This window comes from Vigna unguiculata, chromosome 7, assembly GCF_004118075.2.
Source record: "Vigna unguiculata cultivar IT97K-499-35 chromosome 7, ASM411807v1, whole genome shotgun sequence".
Classification (NCBI taxonomy): domain Eukaryota; kingdom Viridiplantae; phylum Streptophyta; class Magnoliopsida; order Fabales; family Fabaceae; genus Vigna; species Vigna unguiculata.
In genome coordinates this window covers 22,000,209-22,025,565 of record NC_040285.1, presented here as the reverse complement: position 1 = coordinate 22,025,565, position 25,357 = coordinate 22,000,209, and the positions used below count along the sequence as shown (strand labels likewise).

The following is a 25,357-nucleotide window of genomic DNA, read 5'->3' as shown; positions in this document are numbered from 1 at the left end:
TGACATTGACATTTTCTAAATAATGAGATGTGGTGGCTGTTTATACAGTTCCCCTTGAATAACTGATCTGACATGATTTAAACAGGTTTATAAGGGGTTAAGCGATTAAAATTAAAAAAAAAATATTGGATTTTTGTGTTTTGTATTTTATATTTTAGGTCATTTGTTATATCTTTTAAATAATTCATATTAATAGAGTAATTTTATTTAATGAATAACGTTATCCAATATCATATTTATTTATATTGAATCATTAATTTAAAAATATACTACAAAATATGTCTTATCCGTAGTTATATATTGTTTTGATATACCAAATAATCATATATAATGCCAAAATTCATATTTTATATTAAAGAGTTACTTTAGCTTAATTATGTTTTAATAAGTGAAGAAAAGTTAATTCTATTTTAAATATTATTAAATTCTCGGTCATAGATCGAAAAGTTAGCAAAAGTAAATGGAATCAAAATTTGAAACCAAATTAAGATTAGGGTTTGAAGAAAGGGAACATGATTATGTAACGAAAGATATTGGTAGTTTGGATCATCATATATGAAAATAAAAGAGAACAAAGGAGGAAACGAGAGATAATAAAAACTTGGCTTAATTAGACTTTTGGTCCCCTACTTTATATGCGAGGTTCATTTTGGTTCTCTTATGTTTTCGGGGTTCAATTTAGTTTTCCAATTTGTTAAAACAGTTTAAAATGATCCCTCCCGTTAGTTTTAGTTAAACGGCGTCAGAATAGTGCCACCGTGTCTGTTTGGAACAGGAATGTGGCAAGTTCTGAGTACATTGTCATCAATGTGGTGTAATGAGGTGGCAATGAAGGTTATTTATGGAGATAGAAGTGTTCATTTGCCCTAATTTCAGTCGTCTTCTTCGTCCTGCTGGAGTTCATCTTCATTTGGTAAGCTTTCTTAATTTTGAATGATGTCTAGGGGCCATTCTTCTTCATCTTGCTCCTGTAACTCATGGGATATGCAAAATTCAAGGTTATCTAATCATGGTGGTGGTGTTTTGTCTCACGGTGGAGCGCCTATTTGCAACTGTGGACAAGTTGTTGTGTTAAGAACAGCTCGAACTACTAAAAATGGTGGGAAGCAATTTTGGGTTGTCCTAATTACAAGGTTAGATCCATCACCCTTTTTTTTTGTGATTCGTTCATCAATAAGTGTTTGCAACTAACATGAAGGTTGTTTTGTGTTTTGAATGTTTTCAATAACAGAGGGGAAATGAAGCTTTCATTGGTTGTAATTACTTTAAATGGTGTTCGGAAGATGCTGCTGATGAAAGGGATAACACTATTATAAGGCAAAGAAGGAAGATATTTATTCTAGAGAAAGAACTTAAGGGATCCAAAATGTTTGTTAATGTTTTACTAGGGATAGTGGGTTTATTAGTTGTAGTGAACATCATTGTGTTGTCACGATTGATGAAAAGTGTGTGATTAAATCTGTATTGGGTGGTGTTGAAATCTGTATTGGGGGTATCAGTTGATGTATTGGGGGTATCAATTTGTGTTTTTCCTTTTATTGTCTTGAAATATGTAATTGGAAAGCTGAATTGTTGTATGACTTAGTTAATTAATGAAAAATTGGTGTTAAAGAAATATGTGTTTGGTATCCTACTTACAAGCATTACAAACATTCAATAACGAGAATTTTTCAATCATAAGCCAATATTATAGAAACACATCATTGTACTTGCTGTTACAACACAAAAGACATCCAATATTGTTTTGGATTTTTGAACTTACAATGTATAAGATGTAAATTAAAAGTGGACAAAACATTCTTGACTTAGAAATCTAAAAGCTGCATAATACATCAAAGCTCCAAAATAAATCGTGCAGCATCAAAAAGAGCATAAGTAAGCCTCATGGCTTCCACACACGTCCTCTCCTATGCTGCAGTTTCTGCTTTCTATTGGGTATGGTTGGATGAGGAATCTGAAGGTGGCATGGGTGTGGCTGCTGTGATGACTGTGGTGGCTGCTGTGATGACTGAGTTGGTTGAGTCATAGGTGTTAGTAGTGGCTGCTATGATGACTGACTTGGTTGAGTCATAGTTGGTGGTGGTGGCATCTCTAAATCCCACATTTGTTGCCTGAGTTGACTGAATTGGTGGTGTTGACTGAGTTGGTTGTGTTGGTTGTGCTGGCTGAGTTGGTGGTGTTGGTTTAGTTGGTTGTGGTGGCTGAGTTTGTGCTGTTGTTTCAGTTGGTGGTGCTATTTCAGTTGGTGGTGGTGACTGACTTGATGGTGTTGGCTGAGTTGGTGGTGCTAGTTCAGGTTGTTGGGGACAACTTTTTCAATTATGACCAACTTCTTTGCATATGCTACATTTTTTAGTCATGCCCTGTTTTGTAATCTGCTTCCCATTCTTGTTCATCTCCCAAGCTTCAAGTCTTCTTTTCTTTTTGGGTCTTCTAGGCAGAATTCATTTAGGAGGGGGCAATACATCTAAAAATTCTGTTTGAATCCACATTTGCTTGTCGTTACAAGGGTATATGATGGAATTGTAGGTCTCTTCATAGGTTGAGATTATGAACCAATGAGGGACAAAATCTTCTTCACTTAAGTTCAAAAACTTAATTGCAGCCACTGCATGACAGCAAGGTATCCCTGTTAGACTCCACTTCCTGTATGTGCAGTGTTTGCTGTCTATGTTCACCACAAATTTCTTCCCAGTAAATGATTTGTGCCTAACCTTAAATATCTGATTTGCTGACCAGCTGTTTATCACAATTCAATACAGGTTTAAATAAAAAATGAGGCAATGGTGACTAAATCAAAATGAGTGTGCAACAAATTACAAGTACCTAGGAATCCAATTTGTGGAATTTATTGTTTCGTTGTCCAATCTTGTCTTGATTCTTGGACATATTGTGTTTTTGAATGATTTTGCCTTTGATCTATTCTCAGCCCATCTTTACATCATATAAAGACATATTTCCTCCATCATGGACATTATTGGCTTACTCCTTGCTTGTACAATTATACTGTTGAATGCCTCACTCATGTTATTCACGAGTGTGTCACACAAAGGTCTGGAGATGAACCTTGACTTTGACCAATACCTATAGAAGTGGCACACACAAATCATTAATGCTTCATAATCAGTTTCAACAAAGTTGAGTAAGGTTACCTAGGGGGTATTCCTAACATATGTTTGAAAGCATCGTTGTTAACTTCTTTCATCCTCTTCATGACTTTCTCCCATTGTTGTGGATATGTGCTATGAGCTGCTTCCCACATTAAAGCTTTCAGATTCTTTCCTGGGAATTTCTTCTTGAAGTTTGCATATAAATGTCTCATGCAGAACCTTTGGTCAGCCCTAGGCAAAAGAGATTGAAGAGATTGAATGGCAGGTAACAAACCCTGTAAAATACAATTAAATCAACTAAGGCAGGCCACTATTTATATTAGCAGTAAATGGTCATAACAAAAGTGTGCAAAAATAGTATCCATACCTTTTGCTGGTCTGACATGAATGTGTAGGCTGCACATATATCTGGTCGCCCAAGATCATCAATTAACAACTCCAAAAACCATGTCCATGTGTCCTTATTTTCCACTTCAACGATAACACACGCAATCGGTAGCATTTGGTCGTTGGCATCCCTTCCAACAACAATAAGGATTTCACCCCGATATTTATGTTTCAGAAAACATCCATCTAAACCAATAAAAGGACGGCATGAAATCATACTATCTTTGCAGGCTTTTAAACACATGTAGAACCTGCTGAAATATTTTTCCCCTTCATTTCCTTCAACTTTGACCTTTGTTGTAGAACCAGGATTAGACGAAGAATCTCATGTGCATAATCATATATTCTATTAAATTGTTCTACAAATGACCCATCAACTTGCTCAACAACCAGTTTTTTTGCTCTACGAGCCATGGACTTTGTCACAGCAATATTCCACTTCCTAGTTACTTTATTGCGAATATCAACTGCCCTCAAACTTGGGTTGTCTCTTAATGTGTTTTCCAACCTACTACTTAACCACTTAGCATTTAGCATTTAGCATTTTCACATTGAATTCTCTGTTGCACTTGTGCTTGTCATTAATTCTCCTTAACTGTCATATGTTTGTTTCAGCCATATAAGCATAATAGGAAAACCAAGAACACTTTCCTTTCCCACCCAAACATATCACTCTACATCTACGTTTATCATTTTTTTTGAAGTTTTAGCCTTCTTCCAGATTGCACTTCATATGTCCTTATTGCCTCTACAAATGCCTCTTTATCTGGAAAATATGTTCCAACTTCCCACTGGTATTGGGTCATGCTTTTGGGCATTTTAAAGGTCCCAAAGTTTGACTTACATTGGCTGCGACTGGCCAATGAGTCATCACTACTTGGATCATCGCTGTACATGTCATTTGATTCCCACCCATCATCAGATAACCCCTTATCATGCATATCAACATGGGCACTGCCATCAAATTCTAAATCTTCCTCCTCACTATCTTCTTCCCCATTTCCTTCCCATAAATTGTCCTCATAATGGACACTTACATCATACAGATCTTCCTCACTCATGCTATGATCAGAATCAGTTTCATCTTCATTTCTCTCCTCCCCACCTATTGCCTCATGTGCCTCAGCTCCAGTTTCATCACCTTCACCTACTGCATCAGCTCTAGTTTGCTTATCTACACCTACTCCATCAGCTCCAGTTTCATCACCTTCACCTACTACATCAGCTCTAGTTTGCTTATCTACACCTACTCCATCAGCTCCAGTTTCATCACCTTCACCTACTGCATCAGCTTCAATTTCCTTACCTACACCTACTACATAGCTCCAGTTTCCTCAAATTCAATTTTTGGATCCATTTCAGTTTGTGGCTCCACCCTAACGTTATGGTGACTATCAACGTCATCTTCCAATTCATATTCCATATCACAAACGTTTTTATCCTGTTGCATTTCAACTTCATGAACCACATTATTATCCTGCACATGATTGATGTGATCTCCATCGCTACAACCACTGTGACCATCCACCTCAGCCTGGACTTCAACATTTGTAGTTCCTGTTTCTGCAACCACCTCTTCAGGGAAGTATTCCAAAAAATTGTCCACAACCTCAGCTTCACAAATTGAGTGATTAACAAACATATGAACATGCCCATTCCTTCTAGCAATTGACCATGTGCATTGCACCCATGTCATTAGACAAAATTTTCAAATTGTTCTCCAATACCTCTGACCTACTAACATTATACCACAGATCTTTAATGTTTATATAACCCATTTCCCTAAGTATTCCCATTATTTCAAAATAGCTCCACCTATTTGGGTCACACGCCAACGTGGACGTTAACCCATTACTATAACTCTACCTAACTTCATTCCTTTCAAAGTATCCCGCATGGTGGACCACCACCTCAAATCTATCATCACACATCCCAACCTATAAAAATACATATTCCAAATTACTCGACGCACAACCAATGCCCACATATACAATACATATTACATCCCATACCCCAAAATGGTTAAAAAGGGACCACAACCCACTAACCACAAACAAACGGGACCACCACAAACCAATGGGACCACAACCCACACACCATTACAAACACACACAGACAGAATAACACATAAAAAATAATACCAACGCCCACAAAGACAATACTATATAAGTAAAACGCGACATTGAATCCATAAAAAGACCAGAAAACTTACTTTCGATTTCGTGCCACTACGAACAGAGCGACGAACCTATGCCACACCGAAGGAGACCGTGAATCCTTCCTCCTCAAATCGTTATATATTGATTGATTTTCGCTTCTTCCTCGAACCCTAATTTGTTCAACCATTATCCCCAATTTGTTCCTCGCACATAAATTTCTTTCTTCCACGAACCCTAATTTCGTTCAAAACACCCCAACCCTAATTTCATTCAAAACCCAATTACCACTGCCTTTAATTTCTCGTTCTTTACTGTCCACATAATCTGATGTCCCTACTTGACACGTCATTTTTAATTGCCACAGTATCACATCAAATCACTCTACCGTTAATTTTTTTAACGTTGTTAACACACAGGACTTAATTGAACCTCCTACACAAACTAGGGGACTAAATTGAACCCCACAAAATAAAAAGACCAAAATAAACTCGCATATAAAGTAGGGGACCAAAAATTTAATTAAACCTAAAAACTTCCTTCATAGAAGTGGGAAGAATTACTAAAAAATAGCATCTCTGTGTAATATTGTAAACATAATTAATTATATCATTTAAGTATTTTTTTATTATTCTAAAACTTAAATCCTAAATCCTAAAATCATTTAAATAAGTATTTTTTATTACATACAGAATAATCAATGTATTTTTTTTATAATAATAATATTAATAAATAAAATTATTAATAACAAGTAAATTTAATTTTTTTATTTATTCGTTAAATAAAAATAATTGATTTGTTTTATTTATTTAATAAAATAAATAATTGATAATCTTTTTATTTTAAAATAATTAAATAACGTTTCTTTTTAAAAACAATAATTGCATAATTTTTTAATATTATTTTATAAAAGTATATATATTGTAAATTGTATTAAATTGTATTTTTTAATATTATTATTATATTTTTATTATAATTATAAAATTAAACATAAATATTTTTTATAATATTATTGCAAGTAGTTTTTATTGTTTTTAAGTCGTTTTATAGTTAAAAGAAAATAACTAAGTTTAAGAAAACCACAAAAACAAATCTGTTAAATTTAAAAAAGTAATCAACAAAACTGATAAAATAATTTTTTTAATCTAAAAATAATTATCTAAAAAGTGAAATTGAAAAACAGATGTAGTAAAATAAAAGATATAAATAATTACTTCCTTATGAAAAGTAATAAAACGATAAATTATATATATTTTAATATAATAAAAATTTGAATAATAGATTGGTCACCTTCATCTGGTACGCGGTCAAATCGTTAAGAAATGACCACTCGTTGGTTGCGATTCAACCTTCTCCTCGTTCCTTCTTTCACTCATTACGCTTTCTCTGTTTCTCTGTTTCTTTGTTTGTTTTGTAATGATTAATTGATTAGTTATAATAATAAATTATAATCATAGATTAGATTGATTGATCAATCCATAGATGTTTCGAAGAAAGCATGAAGTTCTGCAAGACCTACCAGCGATACATGCAAGGGCATGACCACAAGCTCCCTGCTGTTGGCTTCAAGAAGCTCAAAAAAACCATGAAAAGGTGCAGAAGAGCCTCCACACCCACTTGCCCCAATCATTGCCCTGATCATTGCCCAGGTCATCTTTTATATAATATTCAACCACTCTGTTGCCTGAAAAATGAAAATCTATTACTCATATGTCAACATTGATTATCTCAACAAGAATAGTTATTTATAGGGAATGGCGAATAATTCATGTAGGTTAATTTTACAATTTTGTTTCTAGTGATATTTATGATGATGATTTGTATAGTTTATAATTTATGATTTTGTTTTGAGTAACGTCGAAGATGTATGTTCTTTGTTCTTAATTTGGATTCAAGAATTGTAGTTGTGTAGTTAGATGATCGTGTTTAGTTTTTGTGCGTTATAAGATGATAGCAATATATTAAAGGAACGATATCTCTTTGCGGAGGGTTTAAACCTTTCAATATCTTCAGCAATCAACTAACTTGATTAATCTAATTAATTATTCAGTGTGCGATGGGACCTTTTTCCCTTCCCTTCTCAATGAGATGTCAGACATAGTAGGGTGCTTTAACCAGCGAGCGCAGAAATTGCTGGAAGTGCATCTTGCTTCTGGCTTCAGAAAATACTTTCTCATGTTGAAAGGAAAAATGCATAGGAATCATACTGCTCTAATCGAAGAAGGCAAAGATCTAGTCATATATGCACTCATAAATGCCATAGCAATTCGAAAAATATTAAAGAAATATGACAAGGTGTGTCTAGATATCAAGTTTTTCCCTTGTTAGTTTAAGTTTTTAGTTTTGACAATCCATTCTAAGCCGTGTGTTTAATTTATATTCTCACCACTACTATGACTGCAGATTCATTATTCCAAGCAAGGCCAATTATTCAAGTCGAAAGTCCAGACCATGCACAAGGAAATTCTTCAGAGTCCTTGGCTTTCTGAGCTTATTGCCTTACACATTAACTTGAGGGAAACAAAAGCCAAGTCAAGGGAGGCATCTGCACTGTTTCATGGATGTTATCTCACATTCAAGGATGGAAAACCATCACTTACTTGTGAGCTCTTTGATTCCTTCAAAATTGACATTAACCTAACATGCTCCATATGCTTGGTAAGTTACTTGTTTTTATTTGTTGGGTGAATTTCTCATTTTATGTGCATTGAACCCACATTGTACGTTTTCACTTTAATTGCACGTATATTGTCAGGTTGTCTGTTTGAAGATTACTGCTGCTCAGAAGCAAGTAGGATCTAATCAATTTAAAGGGTGTTCATGAAAATCTGAACAGAACATAGCCTTTTTGTTTCCACCATGAAAGAAAAACTACAAGAATAAGTTTTCAGGTAACAATAAATTGAAAATACCGCAACCAAGGAAAGGGTAAAAAGAAAACCTACCCACCATGTCTGCAGTGTATGGTAGAATGGGTCACCCTCCATTTGTAGGCATGATGCAAAATGTAGCACGTGTAAATGACTTCAAAATGTAGCAAAACTTCAACAACAAGAAGCATATGCTCAAGTTGCTAATCAAGAGTAGTAGGGGGATCAACTCATTGGTGCTATGTGTTTCTCGAGTAGTGATTCAAGTGAAGTTGGTTAATTATAGTGGTTGCATTAATCACATGACCTATGATAAGGAGTTGTTCAAGGAATTAAATGCAAAAAACTTCAAAAGTTAGAATTGGAAATGGCAAACATGAGCTGTCAAAGGAAAAAGTATGGTTGTAATTGAAAGTTGTCCAGTTGTCTTGAAATAAATTTATCTCGGAAGTTCTTTATGTTCAAAAAATTGACCAAAATCGATTGAGTGTTGGTCAATTGATGGAGAAGGATTACAAAATTTATTTCGAAGATAAAAATCTTTGATAAAATATGCATCTAGTTAAGAAATATTCAAGGTCAAGATGAGAGTAAAGAGATTAACATTTATTGGAGGAAGAACATGTTGTTTTTCCTTTCTAGGTAGTGTCATAAAGATATGGCACAAAAGGCTTGGTCACTATCATCATCAAGCATTGTTATTGCTCCAAACAAAAACAGTTAGTGAAGGTCTACCTAATTTTGGATATCATCTTCCTCATTGCCAAGCATGTCAATTTGGAAAGTAGCACTGGAAACCTTTCTGAAAACAACTTAAAGGGCAACATAGAAGCTTCAATTGATCCATACTGCTTTATGTGGACCACAAAGAACACCATCTTTCATAGGTAGTCTTTATTGTCTCCATTGATGATTTTGCAAGATTTTGCCCGATTCTTTTCTTAAAATTCAAGTAAGAAGTGGCTAGAGTCTTAAAAAATTCATGAATATGGTGTAAAATCAAAGTTGTTGCACCATTCAAGTTTTACAATCAGATAATGAAAAAGAGTACGAGAGAATTCAATTCATTATGTGAGGATGCTAGCATAGAAACAAGTTCATTGCTCCATACACTCCACAATAAAATGGAGTTAGTGAGAGAATAAACAGATACATTTCCATAATGGTAAGATGCATGTTACAAGAGACATGAAAAGCACCTTGGGATATTACTTTAGTCTTGGATATGGAGTTCAAAGAAACAAGAAATAGTAGCTCAATCCAGTGATGAAACCGAGTTTATTGTTTCAACTAATGCTATTAATAAAGCCTTGTGGTTGAGGAAGAAATTGAGTGATCTTAATCTTGAGCAAAAAGAAGACGCTATGATCATTGTTGACAATCAAGCTGTACTAGCTATTTCTCACAACCTAGTATTCCATGAGAAACTAGAGTTTTTTCTTTTGAAAAGAGCAAAGGGATGGTATTGTAACTCTTGTATATTGCAAAACAGAGGAGCACATAGCTTATATCTTACTACCAGCAAACAAGTTTCAAATTCTGAAAATGAAACTTAGTGTTTGCAGTCTCTAAAGCAAGGTGGAGTGTGTTAGTGCTATCTTTAGGACTGCCACTACTTTACAATAATCAATTTATTTATGTTTTGAATAAGTCATAGTCAGTTTGCTTAATTTGAGGAGTTGGATAGGTTTCAGTTTTTTTCTAAGTCTCTTTAACTGTTGCCTCTTTAAAAATTTTGCTGTTAGTGGCCAATTATTGTAAAGGCTTTGTATGTACATTTTGAATCAATTAATATCTCTCATTTTATTGGCCATTAGTATCTCTCGCCTCCGTATATCTCTATTACTTTCCGTTGAAACTTATTTTTCTCTTCATAATATTATCTTTGCTTTTCTGCTGCAATTTCACATGACCAACACACACCTCCATCATATATTGCTCAATGTTTTCCTAGCAAATTGCCCTAATGCACTTGACTCTGGTTTAGGATCGCTTTGACAACATCACCTTAGTTTCTTCACATCAATATGCTTTCTCTGCAAGAAAGATTCTTGTTTGGTTATACAATCCTTCACTATTTCTCTTTATAATTTTCATATGACTCTTGATTGACAGGATACAGTGTTTGATCCAGTTTCTCTGGCGTGTGGCCACATTTTCTGCTACACCTGCGCTTGCTTAGCTGCATCAGTTACCATTGTCGATGGACTTAAGGCAGCAAAGTTCAAAGCAAAATGTGCTCTATGCCGACAGGTAATCAATCGGATTGATAAGAATTAAGGCCTCCCACAACTTGTTAGAGCATTCTACTAAAGAGATGATTGATCTGATTTACTTCTATTACTTTTCTATTAATTGATACATATGATACCCACCTAAATAACTTGTAAATTCACCCTTTTTGTGACTGAGGTTTTATTTTAATTATATGACTCAATGACCAATAAGATTACAGTGCCAAATTAGCTGTTTTTTATAACCATATCTGCTGTACATGAGTCGTTTTCACTTTAGTATACTCTTTCTCAAGCGGAAAAACTTTAACTACCACTACTCAGTTTGTTGGATATTTTGAAGGGGATACACCAAGAAGATTCAACTCAAATGAATTATGATCAAACTCAGAGATTTTTACTCCACTTATAAACCAAAACTTTAAGAGAACAAATCTCTGAGTCTCTTTCGTTATATAATTCAATTTTCTAAGTTGTACTCAATGTGAGATTTTACACTTGCAGTCCTAGCTTTTCAATTGACTTCTTCTACGATGGAAACTTTAGATCCAGAATATTCTAAGTAGCTCTTCTTTAATTCCTCAATTTCTTTACTTTGATATTCTGGCAATTGAAAATTTGCAGCTTAGAGGATTAACTGTTCAAACTTATTTCTGGATATTAAATGCTGACCAATTTTTGAAACTGTTAGATGACTTGCAACTTACACTTTTTATATTGCTGACTGCAGCAAGGAGTTTTCGAAGATGCTGTACACTTGGAAGAATTGAATATTCTGCTAGGTCGAAGGTACGAGGTTATTCATAAAACCGGATATTATCTTGAAGTGTTAGAGACGTATATTTATTGTGTCATTCTAGTTCTAGTATTTATGATTTATATTTTTATTGTTGATTAATACTATCCACAGAAGATTGTTACTATAGTTATTGTGATTTGCTATCAATCAGCAATTATAATATTATCTATTAATTATCTGACAATTAAATATTCAATTAATCTGTTGAAACAAGTTATAGAATTATGATACAATTGGTCTTGTGAAGGGATGGTCAATTATAAAAGAAAAAAAAATCCTTTCCTACTGTTATGGGATTATAAATTTGTTATCCCATTATGCAAATAATAAAAAAACTTTAAGAAAAGGAATTTTATGAATGTATAACATTTTTCAATGGAGAACGTGAATTCAGATTAGCGTCTAAACTTTTTCCTTGTTATCATATGTTATAACTGTATCTACATGTATGTATATATTCAATATGATTAAATTTATCAAATGGTGCACAAGGTGAAATATTTCTCTCCATTTATCAACATATGAAGCCACCGAAGATTGACCACGCAACGGAAGATTGTTTTTCTTGTTTTTCTTAAGAATATACATCCTTAAAGAACTTCTTGAGGGCGTCAAAATGAGTCACATTTTCGGCCTTCTTCCCTTGGAAATTAAATTTCTTAGCACCTTTATTACCAAAAGTAGAAGCTGGATGCTAAGTCGTGGATTTTTTTCATTAATTCCTCTCGTGAGTGATTGTAGCAATTAGTTCATCGTTTGAAATTCCAATCCTTGTGTCAATGCTTGCAAAATACTTACAAATTATCCTTAAACAATATTTCAGGGGCTCCACAATTTGTGCCAACTTTTCCTGTCGTCTTCCCTTTCAAATTAAATTGCTTAGAAACCCTTTTACCGTTAAAGTATTACTTTTGGACTCACGTATTGAATTTAATCATATTGACTGCATACACGTATATGTGCAAAGCATGTGTAAACATAATTAAAAAATTTAGGCGATAACCTGAATTTGCTTTCGCCAATGGGGCACGGCTTCCGTCGATAGAACTAATTTTCTTCTTAGAGTGCTCTGTCCATTTCCTAGAAAATCCATTTGCTAAAGTAGAATTAATCAATTCGCTTAGTGAAACAACAAATTTATAATCTCTTATCAGTAAGTAGGAACATCTGAATAGATTAGTTTCTTATAATTGACCAACCCATCATAATATTAGTTTTATTATAATCTCAAATTATTTAAATATTTTAGATTACTGAGTGAAAAGACAATATTACAATTAGTGGTGGAAATCAATCCAGAGTTATTATTTTAGAAGTTATTCTACTAGCAAATGAGATCGGAATGACATGTCATGTGCCCAAGGGATGGATGTAAAAATCTGCATCGAGTGTGTACCACTTTTATTTTGCATTTCTCTTGATATTAACAAAACTCAATATTTTTACAGATGCAAAGAGTACTGGGAGCAAAGGCTTCGGATGGAGAGAATAGAGAGGGTTAAGCAAGTGAAGGAGCACTGGCAAACGCAGTGTAGGGAGTTCGTCGGCATCTAAAAGTAAATACAAACAATTATTCACTTTCTCTTCGATTTCCTTATTCATAGCATTTCTTCCTACCTTATATCACCGATTACATATCCAATTTTTCTTTGTTCCTACCAAACTCTGTTCAATGTAAGTCTAATGTAAGTATGATGGTCTCTCTAGTTTAGGAAACACAACTATGACCATTTACTTGGTAGGAACTAAAACTAAAGCATTTCTTTGATTTTGTATCTTAGTAGTGGCACTACTAAGAAGTGTTATTGGTATAGTCCATGTACCTGAACTCTGCTCAGTGTAAAGGATAATGCATTCTATAGCTATTATTAATGGCACTTTACTTACAAAGAAAAATTTGTTGTCACTCTTTTTACTTGCAGTTGAAGCTTGTGAGTGGTAAACCCGAGGTCATATACAGGGGAGGAGGTTGTTAATTCATAAATTAAATGACCTTTTACATTATTTGCAAAACAATTTCTTTAATCACATATTATCATATTCAATTATTTTTTTTTTAAAAACACTGGCATGCCCTCCTCCGTTGAATCATGAAATGAGGTAAAATGATGTCCAATCTTAAATGCAATGGATAGAAGAATGTCATCTTTTGTTTTAAAAGAAGAGATCATATTATATTCAAAGAAATCATTTTAGTTATGAAAATGAAACGCTACTGGAGCCACTGTATACATGAATAACTAACATGTTATTTATCTTTTTCAGACAATATTCGGATAAACACTCACCTCACTAGCTATATATTTGAGTAAAACTCAAACGAAAATACATATTACATTAAGATCAGTCATTCTTTTGCAATGTTGTCAGCTTTTACAATACTGATGGATAATACACGAAAAATGTTTTACCCTGAGATTCTAAATGTGCCACAATTATAGTACCCAATGTTCAAATGCACATAATGAAAATAATTCACAAAAATATAAAAACGGAAACTTAAGAAATTATAAAGACTCCGAAATTCAAATTAGAAAGTTATAGGAACTGAAGTATACTTGAAATCCAAATTATAATAGATTTGGCAATGATCAGCATGCTACTGCACAAGAACCCTCAATGAAAAAATAAAAGGGGGGAAAAACTCCACTGTATCCACCCACTCTTATGTAATAATAGCTCATATCCTCTCTTCCTCATTTTCGTGCAATGCATCATGGCGACAATTGTGTTACTGAATTGGTCACTGCACACTCTAGGATTATATTGTTAGAAAGTTATCCAAATTTACGCACTCTGCTGTATTGTGACTTAAATTAATTAATTTAAACACAATCATCAATAATTAACCACTTCAAAATCAATTTCGCAAGAAGACGCGCAACATAATTTTGGTGGTAGTAGGTTAGCACAACATTAATCCACATATAATTTGTAAATTTTAAAACACTAACAAAACTTCTCAAAGATCACACCTCAGAGTCGCAAAATTTGGGCGAAAGGGTCCAATCCAACCATTTCATTTGGACAAAATGAGCGGATTCTTGTTTTGATACATATGATATCTAATGCACAGCTTCTGCAAAGTTCCAATCGAGTGCTGCATCGGATTCAGCTTTATATCCATCAACATACTCTACAAACAGAACAACAACAACAACATCAAAAACCTACGTCAAGACCTGAAACGATAACAATAAAAGCAAACCTATTGAACAATTGCAATATAATATCAAACCTGATAATCATATCCGTATTTATCCACGAGGCGTCCAATATGATTCCGTTGCATTGCAGTGAGAGGCTGAGGAGGCGCACTTTTCCCGTCTCTTCTCTTCTTTCCTAGGGCTGATTTCAAGTCTACACAAACCAAACAGAACACTAAATAATCACTCCAATATCAAAATAACAACAAAACTGGTGACACTAGCAAGTGTGAAAACGTCAAATCAATAATTAATTGTTTGATTCAATGCACATATGAGGATGAAAGGAGTGAGGGGGCAATAAGAGACCGTCTTCTTCGAGATCGCTGCCGGAATCTATGGATTCGGAAGCGGGAGAGGGATCGGAGATGGAGTTTGGGTCGGAGAGAACGCCGAAGGATTGGTAGTTGTGGTTAACGGTGCCTTTGTCGTCCCATTGGGGCTCGTCATCGAGGGATTGCAAGAGCTTCGGTGGAACGGAAAAAGAAGGTTTGAAAAGCCTAGGGTTCTTCTTCGGGAGAGCCACTCGGACCTTAGTTCTCGATTGCTTGTACTTTCTTCGTGACCTTCCCATTCTCTTTGCTCCGCGTTTCTCACTGCCGCTACAACAAAACCAGGGTTTTAAATTTGCTTAGCTTAGGGCACAAAATCTCCCCTTATTTCACCACATCTTAAGCGACGTCGTCACGGATATGTAATCTGTCAACCAGGGATTGGTCCATCACTTTCCTTTTTAATCTTTTTTAAAAATTTATTTATACACATACTTAAAACTTAAAAGTAAATATTTAAAGTATATTTAATTAATATGTTGTAAGTTTTGAATTGATTAATTATTTTTAATTGTATAAATTAAAATAAATATTAGATTAACACCTTAAATTATTCTATTATAATTAATAATTGAAACTTAATTTATAAGTATTAATGATTTAAATTATAATAGTCTTACATATTTATACCTTTACAAAAATATAATATAGAACATTTAATTTTTTAATTATTTTTATTTAATTTTTAATTTTTTTCTAAAAAAACAAAATGGAACAGCAGGTTAGGGGTGAGTTGGCATGTCTTAAGTTTACAAATTTGGTGGGTTAGGCAGGCCAGATCAAAACGGAGTAGAAATTGCAATTTAACCTATAATGTTTTGGCATATTAATTTGTGGGACACAACTTATTTTGACACTCCTATTTTCAAACTTAAACGAGTTGAATAACATACTCGTCTGAGTGTCGTTTGCCATTGGCCGTAAAAAACGAGTAGAGTTGGGCTAACTTATTAAACAAAAATTGGCCACTAATGAAAATCTGCTCTATATAAGACAGGCTGACGGGTAGTGTCGGTATGACTCATCACTTCTTCTTTTTTTAACTTTTTTAATTTATTTTCATCTTTTTAAAATTTTTATTCTTAATTTGTATATGAACATATAAATGAATACTAAAAGCATATTTAATCAAATGAAATATTTTCTAAATTTTTAACTGATTAATTACCATTTTTAATTAGATAAATTAAAATAATAATTATATTTACATGTTAAATTATTCTATTACAACTAATAATTAGGACTTAATTCGTAAGCATTAATGATTTAAATTACAATTTTATTATATATTTATACTTTTAAAAATAGAAGAATAAATTGTGCCTTTGGTCTCATTTTTGTTAGGAAATATCAATTTGATTCCTTTTTTTTTATTTGTCTAAATTTAATCCCTATTTTGATAAATATGATGCAATCATGTCATTTTCATTAGTAATATACTAACAATGTTAGAGTTAGAGAGGCGTCACGTGTCAGTTCGTGTTTTTTATTTATCTTTTATTTTTTATTTGTTTCGTTGAATTTGAAAAAAAAATACAAAAATTGTCATGTATCAAATTAACATCGTGTCACGTGGGATTAATAGTATAATGTAGTAGTGACAGTGTCACGTGTCACTGCCACACATGTGTCATTTCCTTGGTCTCTATTTGGTTCCTCTATTCTTATTTTGTCTTAATTTAGTTTTAATTTTGGCTTAAATATCTTTTTGGTCCCAATTTTTGTGAGTTTTGTTTCGTTTGGTCCTCATTTTTTTGAAATGTTTAAAATGGTCATAATTTTTGTAATTTGTAGTCAATTTGGTCCTTTTTGTAAATGTTTAAATCGTTAATGGAAGGTGAACAGTATCCGTCATGTGTCACTTTGTGATTTTTTAATTTTTTTTAATTTTTTTTATTCTTTTTAATTTATTTATTTTTTTTATTTTAAAAATGTTGTCTACGTGTCAAGTCAGCATTGTGACACGTGACAGTATCTCGTGACTTATATTCAATTTGGTCCAAATTTTCGTTATTTTTATTCAATTCAGTCCTAATTTTGTCTCTATCCAAAATGACCAAATTTATTTTTTATATAAATGTTATATTGAAAATTTTATTTTTATTTTTATTAAAATTTATTTTAAATATTTTTTTCATTATTTAAATTTTATATTTTTTATAAAAATATTTCTTTCATTATTTTTTTAAATTGAACAATTTTGTCTTTCTCCAAATTGAAACCAACTTTAATTTGATTACAAATGGTTTACAAATATTTTTTTGAAAATTGATATTTTTATTAAATATTTTTAACAAGATTAAGTTTACCTAAATCTATATTTTACATTGAACTTTATTTAAAATTGTTTTAAAGTTTTTAATAGAAAGTAATGTCAATAGGAAAAAAAAATAGTTTCAAATGTTTATCAATTGCATTTCATAAAAAATAAAATAAATATATCAACTTTTTCAACTCTTTTAAAATTTATATTTTACATCGAACTTTATTGTATTGATATTTATTACATCATACTTTAATATTATTTTTTTTATTTGAATTTATATTTCAAATTACTGTATATTTTTAAAATGTGTTAAATTCAATAGTTTCTATACAAGTTTGAGTTGGTTTAAAAGTAATAACTATATAAATTCAAATTTAAAATTTTAAAATAATTGTAAAAAAATTTGTAACAATTTAAAACAAATAAATTTGTAGTTTGAAATAAAATTTAAATAAAGTTGGATGTGAAATAAAAATTTAGATAACTTAATTTTGTTAAAAATAAATGATAAAAATATCAATTTTATAAAAATAATTGTAGAACATTTATATAAAAAATAATTTAGACTTCAATCTGTAGAAGAACAAAAATTTTGCTCCATTTTTTTTAAGAAATTGGTACTAAATTGAAACAAAATAAAGATACATAGGCAATATTGAGACAAATTGGCAATGAAGACTTCTACAAATATTTAATAAGAATGTCAATTTTAGTAAGAATATCATCATAAGATTTATACAAAAACTAAATTGAGTGTCAATTTAAGGAGGAATAATATTACTTCATTTTTACAAAACTTGGGACTAAATTGAAACTAAAAACAAATATAAGGACCAGATTGAATCATTTTGACATGTGACACAACTATGGAGTGACAAATGTAAAAAATAAAATAAAATAAAAAAATGAAATTGACATGTGGTGTTGACTTTAACACACCAGTGCAGTAAGGGCTTTTGGCCCCGATTATTTTCGTCATTTTGCCTCGGTTTTAAACCCGATGCATATTGGGATGAGACCAAAAGGAGGAACCTTTGGTCTCGGTTGCAAAGGAACCAGAGGCATAGAGGGACCTTTTTGCTTCGGGTATATGAGAACCGAAGCCATCTTCATGCACCAGCTTTCCGCCATCGCGCCACCAACCTACAACAACGCACAGAACAGCAGCGTCGCCGGCGCGCAGTCCACCATGGAATCACCACCTTCATCGCGACGCACCTACGACAACACACCACCGCACCGCTCGTCACCGCGCCACCATGCTTCATTGCACCTGTCACGGCGCACCTCACCATGACAGCCACAACATCAGAACCAGCAGCCACCACTACCTTCACCATGCGCGAAACAGTAGGACGATCTCCTTGGAGTAGAGCTGGAGGGTCTTAATGCCATCAGCGGAGGTCATAGCGGAGGCACTCGCGGCTGAGAAGGCTTCACCCTCGATTTGGTGAGCGGCGGCGGAGGCTTCGTTGGATGCGAGAGTGTCGTAGCGTTTGGAGAGTACGAAGGGGTTTGGCTGCGGCGGAGCCTCCATTTGCAGTGGAGTGGAGGGTTGGTCCGGTGTGGGCCTGTGGAAAAATAGTGTTTTTAAAGGGTTTGAAAATTAAAGGGAGGAAGAGAAAGAGCACCTGCACACGTGAACCAGAGGAGAAAAATTTGGGTTGGCAGCAACGAAGAGAGAGAGAGAGAGAGGAAAGAGTTGCAGAGGCGCGAAGAAGAAGAAAGGGATTCACGAAATTGAAACCCTAAATAAACCCTATGACTTCGATTCCTTTAACAACCGAAGCCATATACCCCTTTTTGGCACCGGGTCTTGTTGGACCGAGGCATATAATTCTCTTTGGCACCAGTTTTGGATGAACCGAGGCATATAACTCTTTTTGGCTTCGGGTGTTAGCTGAACCGAGGCATAAAACTTGGCTGGAATTGCAAAAATGCCACCGCGACATTATATGCTTCGGTTCCTGGCCAACCGAGGCATATAAGGCAAGGTAAAAAGGAAATTCTGCACTAGTGACACCGTTTGGTCAAAATTAATGGCAATGACCAAATTGAATTATTTTTAAAAAAATGAAAACCAAATTGAGACAAAAAAAACTTGAGAACCAAACTTATAATACTTGACAAATAGAATGATAAAAAAAGTAATTTAACCTAATAATAATAATACAACTACATATATAAATATATAAATATCTTCAGTGTCCTTTCTCATTTTTTCAATTTTATCCTCTTAATTATTATATTTTAAATTTAAATAATAATTTATAATAAAAAAATTATTTTTCAGTTTTATTATTTTACTAATTTTAATAACCATTTATTTGAATCGAAATAATTGTTCAAATGTAAAGATAAATAAACAACAAAACAAATAAAAAAGACAAATAATTGAAACATGATCCATTCATGATAAGTAAAAATAAAATGTGCATCAAACCATAACAATAATAATAATACTAATAAAAATAATTATAGATAACTAGTGTAAACACAGGCGCTATCGCGCCTGCGTGTACGCATTTTTCTAATTATATTTATAATTGATGATATTGTAATGTTATTAAGTTAATGAACAAAATAAAAGTATATTTATAAAAATTAAAGTGAAATGTATGGAAAAAATATGAAAAAAATAATTGTTGATGAATAGTATGAGAAAAAAGAAAAAGGAGATAAATAAATATTTTTATAAAAACTTGTAAAATTAACCGTTAATTTTTAAAATTTTAATAAATAATTAAATTGTAAAGGGTAAAATTGGAATTATGAAATGTGGACACAAAAGAGGGAATCCCCTTTATATATAGTTATAGATAATAATGTTCATAATACTTATAGTAATAAAGATCATAATAGTTATAGTTGATAATAATAACCATAATAATCATTATAGTTAATAATAATAATAATAATTATAATGAGAGTTGATAATAATAATAATAATTATTATTATAGTTATAATTCATAATAACAACAATAATATAAAAATAAAATAATTATAGTTTATAATAATAATGATAATAATAATAATAATAACAATTTTATTTATAATAATAAAAACGATTATGGATAATAAAAATAATAATAATAATAATTATGGTAATTAATAATATAATATTTTTGGAATGTCAATTTTTAAATTAAATTTGATAGTAATAATAATAATATAATAATAATAATAATTATAGTTCTTAATTATAATTCTTAATAATGATAGTAATAATAATAATTATTAATAATAGTAATAATAATAATAATAATACTAATAATAATAATAATAATAATAATGATAATGATAATGATAATAATAATGATAATAATAATAATAATAATAATAATAATAATAATAATAATAATAATAATAAATTTTCTAGTACTTCCTTTCTCATATCACTAATATCTATAACAATATATAAATAGGACCCCTCTTCTGTGTCCACATTTCAAAATACCAATTTTACTCTTTAAAATATAATTATTTATTAAATTTTTGATATATTTCACTTTATTTATCAAGGATTATTCTTTCATCTTTTATGATATATTTCACTTTATTTTTAATAAATATAATCTTATTTTATATATTAACTTAATAATATTACAATATTATTACTTACTAATATAATATCTTGTAGATTTAAAAGATGCATACACAACCCAACCCATTCAATTTTGCATGGATTGAAGGACCAAACCCGTCAGACCTTACCCATTTCATCGCCCTAGTTTTCTCATAAAATACGAGTATTAATATTATTTTAACTTTTATTCTGGTTTTATCTTTTTAAAAAAAAATTTCTGTATTTTTTTTATTTTTGGTAATTATGGTTGAATTATAGTGTCATGCAACCTATGAAACTAAACTAAAATAATATATATATATATATATATATATATAACTCAAAATAAATAAAATATTTACAAAAATAAAAAAATAGGTTTAATCCCTTTGAATTTCTTTGTTTTTGTTAAAAAATCTCAAATGAGTTCTCAAATTTAAAGTTGTCCCAATTGGGTCCTATTTTTGAAAAAAATTGTTCCAATTTAGTCCTTTCCATTAGGGCATCACTGACGATGATAACTGTGTGCCACAGTGTCAGCGCGTGGTTTTTTTTTTAAGTTTTTTTTTCTTAAAAAAACAACTGACACTTGACAAATTAGGATTCTGTCACGGTTGTTTTTTTTTTAAAAAAATTATTTTAATTCTAAAAAAAATTGTCACGTGTAAAATTGTAGTTCTACCACGTGTTAATTGTTTACGTGAAAAATCTCAATTTGATCATTGTATTTGTTATTTTGTCTCACTTTAGTTCTAATTTCTTTTAAACTCGAGTAATTTGACCCCTTCTATAACATCCCATTTAATAGTTTTTCACACTATCAAACAAAACATTATATCAAGGTCAAACATAGCAGATAGTAGAATTAACAGTTATGTACACATATTATAGGAGTATGGTACAGTCATCCAAAAATATAAGAAAGCCTAATTAACTTGTCAAGTTAAGACTCCGCAAAAGTCTGGTTCAAGGCTACTACAATAGTGAGTAAAGGTCAATTCCTGCTCTGAAGGGGGGCGTCATCATCTGGACTAGGCTCTGCTCTCACCAACAATAGGCGATCATAGCAAAGGAGAATACACAAGAACAAAACAACATGAACGAGAAGGGTAAGCTAACTGAAAGAAAAGATAGATAATGCAAAACATCATTTACATCACTCATAACACATAGATCAATAATTTAAAATTCTAGACTCGATATCCGAATTGTGTAAGCGACATTGGAGCTCTTGGTAGCTTGCACCTGCAACGGTTCCCAGACTTTGCAGAGTCTGGACACAAGGGGTTATCACCCGACCGTTCCCAGGGTAAGTCCCCTTCGCGTCTAAGACTAGATCAAGTCCAAGGACTAGGACCTCCTGCTACTCCTCACGACATAATCCATTCTACTCTATTTGAGCGTGAATGATTATTGGAGTTTCAGGATACCAACCAATATGGATTCCTCACGTCCTTACACACTAACAACTCACATGAATTTCCCTTGAAATTCCATTCCAACCATCACTGTATATACTCATACTCCTCTAGTCTCATCACATAATACATTAAATAACAATTCATTAAGCATACAAGAGCTTCCTTGCACGAAATCATAGTAAAACATGTCATTTTTCTCTTAAAACGGAAGTGATGTGCTCCACTGTAGTGAATCTCGCTTAAGTTAGGTGATCTAGCTTAGGCGAGAAGTCATCTCGCTTAGGCGAGACTATCTCGCCTAGGCGAGACTCAAACAGTGGCAAGGATTAAAAACTGGCGGACTCTCGCTCAGGCTAAACTGGCTCGCTTAGACGAGAGTGTCTCTCTCGCTTAAGCGATTCCAGCTCACCTAGGCGAGACCTCGCTCAGTATCAGGGGTGATTCTTTCTGATAGTCTCGCTTAGGCGAGAACCACCTGCCTAGGCGAGAATAACAGACCATCTCACTGTTTTCACATGCAAGAAGGCAATTCTCAGGGCAACAATGATCATACACTCTTATACGCATTTCAATCAATCAATTCAGCACACAAACATCATACACAACCTAATTTACAGATTAAATAGAAAGAATTTTGGTTAGCTTCCCTTACCTTTTAAAAATCACCACAAGCAAGGCTCTAACACAAGGGCACGTCAAATCCTCAACCTAAGGGGCTGAAATTCATGACTCAGGGTGAGTTTAAGACCTTAATTCGGTTTGGTAAGCATCAAATCCAAAAATCCCAGAATTGAAGAGAATTGAGAGGAAACTGAATTTGTCTTACCGGAAAGGGGAGATGGCTCAGCTTGAGGAGGAGTTCTTCTCCTGATTCCGGGTTTCAGCAGTTGTAATAGAGGGGAAGTGATTAGAAAGGAAGAAATGAGCTTTGCTTCAGAGGGAGGCTGTGAGAGGGTTTAGAGAGAAGGAATACAGGGGAGGGTGGAATGTGTTTTCTGTGGTAGAAGAGAGTGTGTGGAAAAGGGGTAGTTAGTGGGTTCTTACACCTTCCAGAGACCAAGTTTAACTTTTATATAAATATTATAATGATATTTTTATTGTAATAGATATTTTTAACCAAATTAAGTTTATTTAAATTTAAATTTTGCATTGAACTTTATTGAAAATTTGTTTTAATAATTTCTAGATAACTTCATAAATTCAAATGTAAAAATTTTAAACAATTTTATCACAATTACAAACATTTAAATTTTGTAATTGTTATAAAACTATTTTAAAATTTTATATTTAAATTTATAAAGTTGTCAAGAAATTATTAAAATAAATTTTAAATAAAGTTTAATGCAAAATTTAAATTTAAATAAGCTTAATTTGGTTAAAAATGAACAATATCATATAATATTTATATAAAAGTTAAATTTAGAAGAAATGAAATTACTCTAGTTTAAAAGTAAATTAGGACTAAATTAAGAAAAAAATAACAAATACAGAGATCAAATCGAAATTTTTTACATAAACAATTGACACATGTTAGAATAATAATTTGACACATAGCAGTTTTTTAAATTAAAAAAATAAAAAAAAGGCACAAGTTGACATGTGACATAATACTAATTTGACACGTGTCAGTTTGTTTTATTAAAAAAAAAATTAAAAGTAAAATTAAAAATTAAAAGAATCACGAGCTAACAAGTGATACATAGTCGTCAATGATGCCTAACAAAAAGGACAAATTGGAACAAGTTTTCAAAAATAAAATCCAATTGAGATGACCGAAAATCTAAGGACCCAATTAAAATTTTTGAACGAACACGGTAGAGCTTCCAAAAACTTAAACCTAAAAAAAAAATATATGGAGGACTAAATAAAAAAAGTACTCATAGAAACTAACAAAAAATATAATTTTGAGAACTAAAATTAAAAAATAAGGTATAAAAAAAATAGAAGGAAAAAATAAGTGTTTATAATGCACAATTAGGCATGACAGAAAATGATTGATAAATTGAGATAAATAACTTTCAAGATCGTTAACATCAATATTTTGTGTATCTCTTTTTATATGAAAAAGAAAAAAAAAGTGCTGGATTGTTAAAGCACTTTTGTTAGAATTAGGGTTTAGTTTTTCAGTTAGGTTTTTCAAACTAATCTCTTATAAATTGGGATTATAAACACTCTAACTTTTCTGATGATAATGGCATGCAAAAATATTTAGTAAATCTTGTGTTGAGAGTTGTGTGAGAGAGAGCATGACCAAAGTTCTGGATAGATCCGTCAGTGATGTTTGGTGCAGTGCTCTGTGTGTGAACCGTCGCGGTTTTGCTTTCATTTTGTTATCGGTTTTATTAATTACCTGTGTGTACTTTGATTTTACTGAATGTAATATGAATTTCGTAACAGAAATATATATATATATATATATATATATATATTTTTTTTTTTTTTTTGAACTTTTTCTGATTTTGATTTCATGCCAAAACAAAAATAAAAATCTGATAATTTACGTATGATGTTACATTAACTCACGTAAATTTACTGTTAACGTACATCAGACATAAATTTTGACGTCTAAATGAGGTAATATAGAGCAAATTTTACGGCAGTTTCGAATGTACTACAGTAAATTTACGTCTATTCTTTTAGCACCAGACGTCATGTGGTTGGAAAAGAAAAAGAAAGTATAACAAACGTTTTTAACTGTAACTATATTAATTCTGTAATACAACAATTCTTCATCTGCCAAAGTATACATAACATTTTCGTAAACATCAGTGTTAACAGCTAAAGATCAGTCTATTCAGTTTTTTCTTTAAAAAAATGAACTTTAATCTAAAACTCTTTGCCACGTCCACATGTATAAGAACAACAGTATTAAGCTAATTCTCAATCAGAAGTACAAAGTATATTACTAAGGATCCACAACTCAGAATAATGCGAAGTCAATGGTGCAACTTTATAACTGTTACAGTCGATACTGTAATTGCTACAATGGTTGTATTTGTTGTACATTAGA

General features: G+C 32.0%; 3 protein-coding genes across 6 annotated transcripts; 1 reads left to right on the top strand and 2 right to left on the bottom strand.

The window, feature by feature from the left end:
- Positions 1-1,699: 1,699 nt before the first annotated feature.
- Positions 1,700-6,280, bottom strand: LOC114190665. Its single transcript, XM_028079640.1, has 4 exons — positions 3,478-6,280; positions 3,153-3,385; positions 2,827-3,084; positions 1,700-2,739 (listed from the first exon to the last, which is right to left on the bottom strand). Exons 1-3 carry the CDS (start codon positions 3,739-3,741, stop codon positions 2,937-2,939), a joined length of 645 nt encoding a protein of 214 aa, XP_027935441.1. The 5' UTR covers positions 3,742-6,280; the 3' UTR covers positions 1,700-2,739; positions 2,827-2,936.
- A 642-nt stretch (positions 6,281-6,922) lies between these two features.
- On the top strand, positions 6,923-13,541 carry LOC114192103 (probable E3 ubiquitin-protein ligase BAH1-like 1). 3 transcript variants are annotated; one of them, XM_028081686.1, is made up of 6 exons: positions 6,929-7,302; positions 7,704-7,948; positions 8,057-8,311; positions 10,639-10,776; positions 11,488-11,546; positions 13,005-13,541. In XM_028081686.1, the coding sequence occupies exons 1-6, from the start codon at positions 7,152-7,154 to the stop codon at positions 13,108-13,110; spliced, it is 954 nt and encodes a 317-aa protein (XP_027937487.1). In that variant the 5' UTR covers positions 6,929-7,151; the 3' UTR covers positions 13,111-13,541. The 3 variants fall into 3 exon arrangements, 2 of the variants coding, with proteins under 2 accessions (XP_027937488.1, XP_027937487.1); XR_003606061.1 differs by lacking the exons at positions 11,488-11,546; positions 13,005-13,541 and adding an exon at positions 8,409-8,544 and having other exon boundaries at positions 6,923-7,302; XM_028081687.1 differs by lacking the exons at positions 10,639-10,776; positions 11,488-11,546; positions 13,005-13,541 and adding an exon at positions 8,409-8,756 and having other exon boundaries at positions 6,923-7,302.
- A 368-nt stretch (positions 13,542-13,909) lies between these two features.
- LOC114192104 (nucleolar protein 16) lies at positions 13,910-15,403 on the bottom strand. Of its 2 annotated transcripts, XM_028081689.1 has the most exons (4): positions 15,072-15,403; positions 14,795-14,916; positions 14,532-14,692; positions 13,910-14,302 (listed from the first exon to the last, which is right to left on the bottom strand). In XM_028081689.1, the coding sequence occupies exons 1-3, from the start codon at positions 15,334-15,336 to the stop codon at positions 14,576-14,578; spliced, it is 504 nt and encodes a 167-aa protein (XP_027937490.1). In that variant the 5' UTR covers positions 15,337-15,403; the 3' UTR covers positions 13,910-14,302; positions 14,532-14,575. The 2 variants fall into 2 exon arrangements, with proteins under 2 accessions (XP_027937490.1, XP_027937489.1); XM_028081688.1 differs by lacking the exon at positions 13,910-14,302 and having other exon boundaries at positions 14,377-14,692.
- Between the last annotated feature and the right edge of the window lie 9,954 nt (positions 15,404-25,357).

What these genes read in the sequence shown, in the direction of transcription:
- LOC114192103 (XM_028081686.1), top strand. Translation starts at nt 7,152, where the DNA reads ATGAAGTTCTGCAAGACCTACCAGCGATACATGCAAGGGCATGACCAC. An exon ending in AATGTGCTCTATGCCGACAG is followed by an intron (nt 10,777 to 11,487) that starts GTAATCAATCGG and finishes TGCTGACTGCAG; the next exon opens with CAAGGAGTTTTCGAAGATGC. An exon ending in AATATTCTGCTAGGTCGAAG is followed by an intron (nt 11,547 to 13,004) that starts GTACGAGGTTAT and finishes ATATTTTTACAG; the next exon opens with ATGCAAAGAGTACTGGGAGC.
- LOC114192104 (XM_028081689.1), bottom strand. Translation starts at nt 15,336, where the DNA reads ATGGGAAGGTCACGAAGAAAGTACAAGCAATCGAGAACTAAGGTCCGA. An exon ending in CAGCGATCTCGAAGAAGACG is followed by an intron (nt 14,917 to 15,071) that starts GTCTCTTATTGC and finishes TGGTTTGTGTAG; the next exon opens with ACTTGAAATCAGCCCTAGGA. An exon ending in AATACGGATATGATTATCAG is followed by an intron (nt 14,693 to 14,794) that starts GTTTGATATTAT and finishes TTCTGTTTGTAG; the next exon opens with AGTATGTTGATGGATATAAA.
- LOC114190665 (XM_028079640.1), bottom strand. Translation starts at nt 3,741, where the DNA reads ATGTGTTTAAAAGCCTGCAAAGATAGTATGATTTCATGCCGTCCTTTT. An exon ending in TCATGTCAGACCAGCAAAAG is followed by an intron (nt 3,386 to 3,477) that starts GTATGGATACTA and finishes TGTATTTTACAG; the next exon opens with GGTTTGTTACCTGCCATTCA. An exon ending in ATGTTAGGAATACCCCCTAG is followed by an intron (nt 3,085 to 3,152) that starts GTAACCTTACTC and finishes CCACTTCTATAG; the next exon opens with GTATTGGTCAAAGTCAAGGT.